Below are 12,514 nucleotides of genomic sequence, written 5' to 3' on the forward strand. Positions count from 1 at the left end.
GCCACTATAACGTGATGAGTCATTGCACTACTAAAGCTATTTAAAAATTCTAGACAAAGAGTAACTTTGATTTCATTTAAAAAGCTTTCAGTACAGTTTGGAGCCCAGAAGCCTTCGAACGCCGTTTCCAAACAGCGTTGAAAAGATCACAGCTTGCACGTAGCGCTCGGGCGTGTTTTTCCAGCACTGTCGTGACGGGCTCAGCTGGAGCGGGTGTCCTGGATTCACGAAGTGCTTTGAGGCTGCAGCCTGAATGGATAAATCCTTACTGGGCTTTCTGAAGGATTAAACGTGGTATTAAAAAAAAAAAAAAAAAAAACACAAACAAAAAAACCCAACAAAACGGCTACACACACACAATTTACAAATTAGTTTTATACATTTTTTTCCCCCACGCATAGTAATTTTGCACTGTTAGTAATTCCCTTCTCTTACCCCCGCTCCCTGTCTGCAATTCTGAAAAAAAGCTTATTAAAATATTTTTTTAAACATACCGTCTGCCTAAAAATTCCTGAGTTTCTTGATGAAAACAGCGGGTAGAGTATTGCTGCTGACAGCGCCTGTTGTAGCCGTGTGGTCGCGACTTTCTTACTGCCGCGTGGGGAAAACCGCGGAAACAAAATACCCTTTTTCTGATCAAACTGTGAACCGTTTCTTTCGTTTCCCCCCTCAAACCAGGTGGCTCTCGGCAGTGCTGCCACGGCAGATGGACAGGACGAGGAAGGGGCGGTGGGGTTGGCTGGGGGTCCGTTTTTATTTCTTAAATCAAAGCCCCGGTAAGTCACACCACCGCAGCGCGGTTTTATTGATGGTGAGAAGCAGGAGCCAGAGGAGGAGGAGGAGGAGGAGGAGGAGGAGGAGGAGGAGGAGGAGGAGGAGGAGGGAAGGTCGTTGGTTTATTCGAAGCCAGTACAAAAATACAGAGGCACATAAACCCCTTTTTGCTCTCATCGCTGACTGACATCGAAAGCCTGCCGTACATTCAAATAAAAAGGTCGCCCTTTTCATCACTAAAACGGTCACTTTGTAAATAGAGTCTATATAGAAAAAAAATTTACTCAATTAATAGCATAGAAAATACTGTTGTAGGAACTCTATTCGCTTTCCCAGTGCATACAATATTCAGACCCCGGCACCGACGGGCGCCCAGTTACAAACAAAATAAGCTTTAAAAATATTTTACCATTTGGACAACAAATCTAACCAGTAGATTCAAAAACACAAACGAAAAAAAAAATATATAATCAAAAACTTTTCGACAGAATCGACAGCCTGAATACAAAGGGCAGCGAAGCAAAGTTACAAGCGAAAGTGGCACCAAGTGCCGATATTCCCGTGGAAGCCAGCGAGAGGAGTGCCCAGGCGGGCGCTGCAGGGACCAGGATGGGGTCCCAGCACCCCCCCGGCCACTGGGAACCAGTGCGGGGACCAGTAACCCCGGCTGGAGCCGATGGGGGAGTAGCTCTGGCTCTTCTGCACAGCGGGCAGCGTTTCTCAGCTTTCCCTACAAAAATAAGAGCTCTGCAGCCGACTGCCCGTTTGACGTTTTACCGATATTTAAAAAGCAATAAAAATTATGGGGGAATTTTCTTTATTTTCTCCAATTCTGCGCTCCAAGGGGGGGGGGGGGGGAACCCCAGTGAAGGACAGGTCCTCGCTGCGGGATGCTGCGGCTCAGCCCCCTGTGCTGCCACGTGCCGTAGAAATAAGAGTAATCCCACTGATCCCCCACTGCCCCCCAAAAGACGCCGGGACGACTCCAGGGATTCTGGAGTAGCGCCGGTACAGAAGAATTCTCTGTCACATATAAAAACTCCAACGTTAAGCACTTCGATAACCGCAGCTTCGCCCAACAGCACTTAGATTTTTAACGAAGATCTTCGAGAAACGAATGCTATTGGCTGTAGAAGCTATTTTCCTGCTTACCAAAGGAATGTATACAAAAAAACTCCATATGTAGTTTTACCAATTTTTTTTTTTTTAAACCAGAATTATAAACGATTCTTTTTAAACCAAAAGACGATTCAAGGAGACAATTCTTTTTAAACCAAAAGATGATCCAAGGAGAGACCTAGAAAGAAGTGCTGTGTAAGACAACCTTTAAAAATCAGTTAACACTGCCTGGCAGATTAAAAAAATCCCGTTCTTTTAGCGGGTCACAAACCAAAGACTACTTGGAACTGCGGGAGAGGCTCGGCGGAGGGTGATGTGCCGGTGCCGCAGGGTGTGGGGATGAGCCACCCACCCCACTGGCATCCCATCGGCTTGCCGAGACACCGGGATTCAAGTCCCCCGCTGCGGACGGGTAGAAGGGAATCGCGGCAGCGACAGCCCTTCGTGTGGCAGCCCGCATTGCGGAGCGAGGGCGGCACGGGGCAGACGGGACAGCAGCAGCTCTCCTGCCCACCCCGCGGCTACTCCCCCTTGCACCCCCTGCGAGGGTCCCCGCGCCGGGGCCAGCCCCGGCACAGCCAGCAGCTTGCCCAAATCCCAAGGGTGGCGGGAGGAAGGCTGCCGAGCCCACCGGTGGCGGGTAAAACCTTCCCGTTGGGGAACGTCCCTGAGCCGTGTAGAAGTGACCGGGGGGGCGGGGGGCAGGAGGGAGAGGGGTGAGCGTTTGCAGGGCTCTGGGAAACCCAAGGCGGGGGCAAACCCAGCTTTAAAAGTGGGTTAACAAAAAGAACAACTCAAAAAAAACAACCAATAACTGTAAGTTCAGAGAGCACTGAACATTCAACAAAGGGGTTTTGGCCCCCGACCAGGAGCGTCCCGCAGAAGCAGCTTTACTGGGGGAATCCCAGTGCTCCCCTGGGGTGAGGCGGGGGTGGGGGGATCCGTCCCGCAGCGGGTACCACGGTGGTCTCCCCCTCCTGCAGCAGCACGTGCCCGGCCGGAGGGGCCGGAGGAGGCACGGGGCAGAGCCAGTGCCAGTCCCCGCTGCCCCCACCAGGGCACGGGGACGGGACGCAGCCGGGGACGCTCAGGGTACGGCTCTCGGGGCCGACACGGTCCTCCGCCATTCCAAGGCATGCGCCGCTTCTGCCGCTCTCCACTGCCGAACCTCAGCGTGATTAGAAACCCGTTAATTCCTGGCGATCAGGCGTAATTAGACGTATTCTTCACCGCGCGGTCAGTTATCTTCCCAGTAATTTGTAAAGGCAGCAATCTCCATTGTGCACATTAAGAGCGTTGCCGTCACTCCATAGCAGACGCCCCGGATTCCTTCCCACGGGAACAGACGTAGGTTGCTTCCGACGTAGGTTGCTTCCCGGGTCACACCGAGCTTTTTCCTTTACTATCCATCTTGAGGCCGACGTCGGACTGCTTGCTCATTTGCTCCTCCGTGAAAGTGATGTAGGAATACACCAGGCTTCCAGCAATACTGCAAAACAGGGTCGGGAATGAGACATCCCCCTCCCCGCTCAGGGGCACAAGGAGCCGCGGTGCGCTCCGGCCACGCTCCCACCTGGTGGCACTCCGGCACCGCGCAACGCAAACCCACCGTGCTAAAATATCAGGTAAAATAAATTAAAAAATAAAAATAATTAAAAAAAATACTTCTTTTGCTACCTTAATGATATGATTGGGATACACAACTCTGAGAACAACCGATATTTGCTGCTAAAAACGCGCTTCTGCGCTCTCCCGGCTTTAAAACAACCCCAGTCTGCCCAGGAGCTCCCCACAGCCTGAACTGGACGTGGGGAGTGAGTGAGCGAGCGGCTGTGAGAGGAGGGTCAGCGCCACAAATACCAATTCCACAGAGATTATTTTTTTATTTCTTTTTTTTTTTTTTTTTTTTTTTTAAAAAAAGAAGCATTTAGCCAGTCAAACCCGTCTCGCTTCCACAGCCAATTTTCACTTGCAAAGCGTAACTACGAGCTGCCGCCGCCGCCCCGTGTTCTTACCTGATATTTAGACCGATGAAGTTCGTCCACGTAAAAATATAGTCTCCTCCGAAAAACATCCCAATATAGGTTATTAAAATATTCTGCAAAGGGACAAAAGAGTCGAGGAACAAGAGCGTAAGCGTCTATATAGCCCGAGACAGCACTGCCGTGCACGGTAAAGACGGAAACCCCGGACGCAGAGAGCGTGAAACGGGCAAGTGGTGGCAGCGCTGGACTCATGGTGGGTGGGTTTAGAGCTGCCGAAAAATGCTCCTGGATGGAGACTTTGGTTGCTGGGGCCGGGGGGCAGTGCCGCCGGGGGGGGGGGGGGGCTGCTGTGCTCTCTCACATCTTGAGACGAGCACTAAACCCGGAATAACGCCCGGAAGAGCCTGTCTGGGTTTTTTGCGATGGGGTCATTGGGCCGAGGTGACCCAGAGGATGGCGGCTCTTTCTGGGTGTTTTGCACATCGTTGGCCCCGGGGAAGCTAAAGGTATGGACTGCACTCAGCGCCACGCACAGCACGCAACGTAAGAGGGACACGGAGCTGTTGGAGCGGGGCCAGAGGAGGCCCCGGAGATGCTGGGAGGGCTGGAGCCCCTCTGCTGGGAGGAGAGGCTGGGAGAGGTGGGGGGGTCAGCCTGGAGAAGAGAAGGCTCCGCGGAGACCTCAGAGCCCCTTCCAGTGCCTAAAGGGGCTCCAGGAGAGCTGGGGGGGACTATTTACAAGGGCATGTCATGACAGGAGAAGGGGGGGAATGGCTTCAAACTGGAAGAGAGGAGATTTAGATGAGCTATTGGGAAGAAATTGTTGCCTGTGGGGGCGGTGAGCCCCTGGCGCAGGGTGCCCCGAGAAGCTGTGGCTGCCCCATCCCTGGAGGTGTTCAAGGCCGGGTTGGACGGGGCTGGGAGCAACCTGGGCTGGGGGGAGGTGGCCCTGCCCGGGGCGGGGGGGTGGAATGAGATGATCTTCGAGGTCCCTTCCAACTCTAACCATCCTACATTCCTATTCTTTGAGGCTCTCTCTACTCCAGACAGGAGCAAAGAAATGGTAAAGGAAAAAAAATAATCCCACTGGAGCCACACTCCCCTCCATCCAGCCCTTCCCGTGCCGCTGCCGAGCCGACACCGCTGCTGCTGGGGGGCAGAGCCGGGGGATGCGCGGTGCCGGAGCGGCAGCACACGGGATGCGGAGAGGCTGTGGACACCCCGAAGCTGTTTATGGCTTTTTCTGGAACAAGCCCTGCAGGCAGCAGCACCGGCCGCATGGTCCGGGCACGCACGGGACGACTCGGGTCATGCGGAATTGGAGAGAGTCGCAGCGCCAGGCACGTCCCCAGCGCTCAGAGCCCCCACACCAACGGCTAAAGGCGCTGTTTCCTACACCCCCCCCCCAAGCAACCATCACCGCCACGCTCGTCTGACGGCAGCGCCGGCAGCAGAGGAACCGCTTACCTTAATGCAGCCAACTATTGTAGTTGTAAGAGCAGAGTTATACTGAGTGCAAAGAACCGTGGAGTACATCAAAATAAACCTGCAGGAGGAAGAGTGGGACATCGGGCGCCGGGACGCGCTTTGTGCGCCCCAATTCGTCGCAGCACCTCCCCCCACCTTTTTTTCCTAGAGCAGTGTTTGTACCACCACTTTTTTGGCTAAGCCCACACGGAAACGGGGTAGGAAATGATTTCCATCCCCCACAGCCCTCCAAAATGATGTCCCCATCAGGACTGAAGATTTATATATGTTTGTTTTTTTTTTTTAACCCAGAACGGCTCAGGCCACCAAAAGGCACAACTCGTGGAGAGAGACGCCTCCCCCGCACCCAACCACCATTTTTACGGAGCCCTCCCCAGCCCCGGGAAGTGGGCAGCAGCCGCCGCGCCAGCGCGCGCGCCCTTACCCCATGACACACGACAGCGTAAACTGCAGGACGAAAAGCCTGTCCGCCCAGCCCTGGTACTCCATTGCCTGCAAGAAACACAGCCCGACCCTCAGGGGAGGAGGAAAAAAACACAACAATTCACAGCGAGACAAGAAACAACCCCCCCGACATCAGCTTTCATGGCACAGCAGGGAAAAAAAAAACCCAAACCAAAACACCGCCCAGCATGACGTCCCGGGGCTGCGGATGGACCCACGGCAGCATCGCCTCCAGCCCGCGGCAGCACCCGGCACCAATCCTGGAAAACGCAGGGAGAAACAGTCCTACAAGTGAGCCCCTCGGAGGCCCCGGAGCTGCTGGGAGGGCTGGAGCCCCTCTGCTGGGAGGACAGGCTGGGAGAGGTGGGGGGGGTCAGCCTGGAGAAGAGAAGGCTCCGGGGAGACCTCAGAGCCCCTTCCAGTGCCTAAAGGGGCTCCAGCAGAGCTGGGGGGGGACTCTGGATCAGGGAGGGGAGCCATGGGATGAGGGGGAACGGCTTCAAACTGGAAGAGGGGAGATTTAGATGAGATATGAGGAAGAAATTCTCTCCTGTGGGGGCGGTGAGCCCCTGGCGCAGGGTGCCCCGAGAAGCTGTGGCTGCCCCATCCCTGGAGGTGTTCAAGGCCGGGTTGGACGGGGCTGGGAGCAACCTGGGCTGGGGGGAGGTGGCCCTGCCCAGGGCAGGGGGTGGCACTGGATAGTCTTCAAGGTCCCTTCCAACCCAAACCATTCTGTGATTCACTGTGGGGGTGACCAAGCAGTGGCACAGGTTGCCCAGGGAGGTGGTGGCATCTCCATCCTTGGGAGATATCCACAACCCCTCTGCACGTGGCCCTGGGCCACCTTCTGTACCAGAAGAGCTCCAGAGGTCCCTGTCATAGAATCACAGAATGGTTTGGGTTGGAAAGGACCTTGAAGATCATCAAGTTCCAACCCCCTCGCCACAGGCAGGTTGGCCAGGAACAGGTCCAGGTGGGTTTGGAACGGATGATGGAGGCCCCACCGGCTCTGGGCAGCCCCTTCCGTGCGGCAGGATGAGGCGTCGTTACCTTCCATGCTTGTTAACGAGCTACGAGATTGAACACACGCTGGAGCACGGGGGAAGGAGGCTTCTCCCCGCTGCAGCCCCCCCCTCTGCCGCCGGCGCTGCCGTGGCAGCCGTCCCCGCGCCGGACACCTTCAGCCGCGCGCCCTTCACAAGGGGCTTTTTTTTTTTTTTCCCCTCCATCGAAAAAAAAAAAAAAAAAAAAAACACCCCAAAAAAACCAAACCAACCCCAAACTGTGGAGTTTCCTGGCGGCAGCCCCAACAGAGCGCAGCTTTGTCTGCCTCCGCCTGCCAGGAGCCAGGCCAGGGAAAAAGAAGTTTATTCAGGGGAAAAAAAAAAAAATTGGAAAAAAAATTGGAAAAAAAAAAAAAAAAAGGAAAAAAAAGAGACCATTTCTTCGCAGGCTGAACAGAGGCTGCACAGAGCAGTGTTTATGCTCCCCGTCCGTCAGCTCCCGCTTATAAATGAGCGCTTTATCCCCAAATACATCCCACCGAGTGGCCCGTTATGAGGGAGGGGGGTCTGAGCTCCCCCCGCCCTGTGCAATCGCTCCCCCCCCCGCAAAGCGCTGCTCATTATCTTCCCCACCGCGGCTCCTCCTCAGGCGCTAATGAGGAAAAAGGCACCAGGGGCTGTGCCTGGGCACCGCTGGGGCGGGGGGGGGACACAGGGGTGGCTGCCGGGGCCATCGGCACCCACTGTGGCCGCCCGTGGGGCTGTGGGCGGGGGACAGCTCCAGCCCCCGCGTTTGCCCTCCCGAACCGTCGAGAGGGGATGCCTGACCCTGCGGGGGTGAAAATTGAGCCAACTAAGGACAGAGCTGCACGTAAGTGTGCGAAAAAATAATAATAAGAAAAGAAAGAAGAAGAAGAAGGAGGGAAAAAAAAAAGAAAAGAAGAAGGAGGGAAAAAAAAAAGAAAAGAAGAAGGAGGGAAAAAAAAAAGAAAAGAAGAAGGAGGGAAAAAAAAAAGAAAAGAAAAGAAGAAGGAGGGAAAAAAAAAAGAAAAGAAGAAGGAGGGAAAAAAAAAAGAAAAGAAGAAGGAGGGAAATAAAAAAGAAAAGAAGAAAAAAGGTAATACTAATAAAGATAAAAATAAAAATAATAAAAATAATTCAACATAACTCCCACCCCGGCCAGAGGGAAGCACGGAAAGAAGTCTGAAGAAGCCCATCTATTCATAAAAATAAATAAAGAAAAAATACTCAGCTGCTTTGTTTTAAATAATATTTGGTTTCACTTATCGCTCTCGCACTTCCCCATTCCTCAAGCATTAAAAAAAAAAAAAAAAAAAAAAAAAAATAACCGCTTGAATGGAGCAACTCTGCGGATTTCATGGCCAACGTAAGACTTTTACGGTTACTTTCTGCTCCCGCGGCTTCCCCTCTCCGCCCCGAATCCCCGTCCTTCGCCCCCGCCTCCGCCCTCCCGCCCACTGGCAAACTGGGGGTAAGGAGCCGCTTTTCGTAGCTTCCCGTTTTGAGCGTTCCCCATTTCACCTGAGAAAAGCCCCGTTACAGAAAAGCATTGTAACAACCGGGAAAGCGCTCTTCGATGTGGCCCATTCCGCCCGTACGGTACGGCGCCCCTCAGGATTTGCCCTTTTTGGGGCAGGAATCCTACCTTCTGCGCGTCGCCGGTGAAGTAGGCGATGGTCAGGGTGGGCAGGATCATGAACAGCGCGTTGTAATACAGCAGGCCGTATTTTCCCAGTTCCTAGAAAAAAAAAAAAAAAAAAAAAAACAAAAAACAAACACGTCCGGGCACTTCAGCCGGAACATCAAACCTCACTCCCGTTGCCAGTGAGGACGGGGCCTCGGGAGCTGCACCCACATGGGACTCTCCGAGGCAGAAGAGTTGGGCTGTTTGGTTTGGTTTTTGTTTTTTTTTTTTTTTTTTTAATATGAAAATGTATATATTTATAATTTTTTATGTATTTTTAAATGGGTATCAAGAGTTATATATAATATATACTTTATAATATATACTTCAAAATATATAACTTTTGATATCATCCACTTCAAAAATATATTTTAAAGTGCATGTCAAAACTTATATGTAACTCTTGATACCCATTTTAAAATATATAACTATATATATAACTAAATATATAAATATAAAGTATTATATATACAATATATAAACATAAAGTATTATATATATATAAAAATAATAAATATATAAAGTGGATATCAAAAGTTATATATAACTCTTGATACCCATTTTAAAATATATAACTTTTGATATAACTTTTAACTTTTGGATAAAGTAGATAAAATATGTAACTTTTGATATCCACTTTTTTAAAATATATTTTTAAAAAGTGGATATCAAAGTGGATAAAAACATATTTTTAAAGTGGGTATCAAGAGTTATATATAAGTTTTGATATCCACTTTAAAAGTTATTTATTTTGAAGTGGATGATATCGAAAGTTATTTATTTTGAAGTGGATGATATCAAAAGTTATTTATTTTGAAGTGGATGATATCAAAAGTTATATATTTTGAAGTGGATGATATCAGAAGTTATATATTTTGAAGTGGATGATATCAGAAGTTATATATTTTGAAGTGGATGATATCAGAAGATATATTTTGAAGTGGGTATCAAAAGTTGTTATATATTTTGAAGTGGGTATCAAAAGTTGTTATATATTTTGAAGTGGGTATCAAAAGTTGTTATATATTTTGAAGTGGGTATCAAAAGTTGTTATATATTTTGAAGTGGGTATCAAAAGTTGTTATATATTTTGAAGTGGGTATCAAAAGTTGTTATATATTTTGAAGTGGGTATCAAAAGTTGTTATATATTTTGAAGTGGGTATCAAAAGTTGTTATATATTTTGAAGTGGGTATCAAAAGTTGTTATATATTTTTAGATAGATATTAACATGTGCGTATACATCTAGACATCTAAAACTGACTCCGGTAACGAGCTTGCAACAGGCTTTATGGTCACCATCAATCACAGCGCCATTTCTTCGCTGTCACAAGGTGGGGGGGCTCCAGCCGGCACCGCCGGCCCTCCTGGGCCGGATTTTGGGAGAGGGGACGGGGTAGCGCCACCAAACCGAGCGCGGAGCCGCAGTGGCGGTGAGAAGGAGCCCCACGTTGAGCCTACCTTGGAATCCAGCTTCTGTTTGACGTAGGCACCGTTTGCGGCCGTTAAGGCATCGTTAATGAGGATAAAAATATATCCTTCCAGATCGAATGCCAAGTCAGCACTGGGAAAGGGAAAAAAACAACCCAAAAAACAGCGAGATTCCTTCCACCATCCCCAGCAAGTTGTCAGGAAAAGTTAAATCACGGGAGGAAGGAGCGGGATTTGGGTCGGTAAAACATTCTTTCCTGTCAGAGAGTACGTCTGAGGGGAAGAAGTCAGTGTCTCCTCTCGCCGCAGGCCGCGGCGGGGTGGGCGATTCGGGCCCTGAGGGGTGGGCGATTCGGGCCCTGAGGGGGGGTGGGCGATTCGGGCCCACCGCTGGGGGTGGGGGGGGTGGGGTGGGCGATTCGGGCCCTGAGGGGTGGGTGGGCGATTCGGGCCCACCGCTGGGGGAGGGTGAAGCGGGCGATTCGGGCCCACCGCTGGGGGAGGGTGAAGCGGGCGATTCGGGCCCACCGCTGGGGGAGGGTGAAGCGGGCGATTCGGGCCCACCGCTGGGGGAGGGTGAAGCGGGCGATTCGGGCCCACCGCTGGGGGAGGGGGGGAAGCGGGCGATTCGGGCCCACCGCTGGGGGAGGGGGGGAAGCGGGCGATTCGGGCCCACCGCTGGGGGGGGGGGTGAAGCGGGCGATTCGGGCCCACCGCTGGGGGGGGGGGGTGAAGCGGGCGATTCGGGCCCACCGCTGGGGGGGGGGGGGTGAAGCGGGCGATTCGGGCCCACCGCTGGGGGGGGGGGGTGAAGCGGGCGATTCGGGCCCACCGCTGGGGGGGGGGGGTGAAGCGGGCGATTCGGGCCCACCGCTGGGGGGGGGGGGGTGAAGCGGGCGATTCGGGCCCACCGCTGGGGGGGGGGGGTGAAGCGGGCGATTCGGGCCCACCGCTGGGGGGGGGGTGAAGCGGGCGATTCGGGCCCACCGCTGGGGGGGGGGGGGTGAAGCGGGCGATTCGGGCCCACCGCTGGGGGGGGGGGTGAAGCGGGCGATTCGGGCCCACCGCTGGGGGGGGGGGGGGTGAAGCGGGCGATTCGGGCCCACCGCTGGGGGGGGGGGGGGGTGAAGCGGGCGATTCGGGCCCACCGCTGGGGGGGGGGGTGAAGCGGGCGATTCGGGCCCACCGCTGGGGGGGGGGGGGTGAAGCGGGCGATTCGGGCCCACCGCTGGGGGGGGGGTGAAGTGGGCGATTCGGGCCCACCGCTGGGGGGGGGGTGAAGTGGGCGATTCGGGCCCACCGCTGGGGGGAGGGTGAAGTGGGCGATTCGGGCCCACCGCTGGGGGGGGGGGTGAAGTGGGCGATTCGGGCCCACCGCGGGGGGGGGGGGGGTGAAGTGGGCGATTTGGGCCCACCGCGGGACCCCGGAGAGAGGGGTGGGCGACAGGGCAGCTCACCTGGCAGCCACGAAGGCGCCCATGATCATGGCGAACACCGTCATCCGGATGCTCCAGGAAAACTTCTTCCTGAGATTAAAAAAAAAAACCAAAAAGAGAGGCGGGAGGCCCCGCTGTCACCCACCCTCGCGCCTCCACGGAAGGACCACCGGCGGCTTCGGAGAGCAGCAGGGAGAAGCCTTTTCCTCCCAGCGCATACTGGGAAGGTGGTGGTGGTGGTGTGGGGGGGGACCCCCCGCCGAACCCACCCGTGGCGGAAGCGGCAAAGTAAAAGCCAGAGGGTTTTTTAAAAATGTGCTATATTTTTTTCTTTTTAAAAAAAAAAAAAAAAACGAACAAGCAGCTCGGCATCCACGAGGTGCGAGTTTATGGGGTGTTGCGATGCCGCCCACAGCAGCAAAGGGGTTCCCAGCAAAGGGGAGCAGCCCAGCGCCACGGTGCCGGCCCTGCCGGGAGGGGGCAGGGGGGGGGGTTGGGGTCTCTGGTGGTGGTGGGGGGTGTTTGGGGGGTCTCCACAAGCCCTGGGAAGGAGGAGGAGAGCCGCCAGCGGGGGCGGAGGGCACAGCACCCTCCGCTGCGGGGCCAGGCTGGGGCAAGGGGAGACATCCATTGCTCTCCCCCCCCCGGGAAAAGGCTTTCCCCCCCCTCCCCGGGGTGGGGGAAAAAGGGGGCTCTGTGGATCACGGCAGTCACCACCACCAGCAACACGCTGCCGCTCTCTCACCCACCTTCCTAAAACCCAGCTGAGAGCCAAAGCGCCCCCCTCCCCCCCCCCCCCCCCCCGGATCACAGGGGCACCCAAAGTCCCTCCCGGACCACAGCAGGATCCAAAGCCCCCCCCTCAACCGCAGGGGACCCGGGGGGCCACAGGGCATCCAAAGCCCTCCCCTTGACCACAGGGCATCCAAAGCCCCCCCAGACCTCAGGTGGATCCAAAGCCTCCCCCCCAGGACCACAGGGGGATCCAATGGGAACCACAGAGGATCAAAAGCCCCCCTTGGACCTCAGGGGATCCAAAGCTCCCCCCACCCCAGACCACAGGGGGATCCAGGGGGGACCACAGGGCATCCAAAGCCCCCCATGGAGCACAGGGGGATCCAAACAGCC

At 54.1% G+C, this 12,514-nt stretch overlaps 1 protein-coding gene across 1 annotated transcript; it reads right to left on the reverse strand.

The window, feature by feature from the left end:
- Positions 1-1,031: 1,031 nt before the first annotated feature.
- SLC35D1 (solute carrier family 35 member D1) lies at positions 1,032-11,833 on the reverse strand. The gene is made up of 7 exons (XM_082483268.1): positions 11,408-11,833; positions 9,981-10,083; positions 8,481-8,573; positions 5,791-5,858; positions 5,346-5,424; positions 3,909-3,991; positions 1,032-3,382 (listed from the first exon to the last, which is right to left on the reverse strand). The coding sequence occupies exons 1-7, from the start codon at positions 11,449-11,451 to the stop codon at positions 3,274-3,276; spliced, it is 579 nt and encodes a 192-aa protein (XP_082339394.1). The 5' UTR covers positions 11,452-11,833; the 3' UTR covers positions 1,032-3,273.
- Between the last annotated feature and the right edge of the window lie 681 nt (positions 11,834-12,514).

This window comes from Vanellus vanellus (genome assembly GCF_965231255.1).
Source record: "Vanellus vanellus genome assembly, chromosome: 5".
NCBI lineage: Eukaryota > Metazoa > Chordata > Aves > Charadriiformes > Charadriidae > Vanellus > Vanellus vanellus.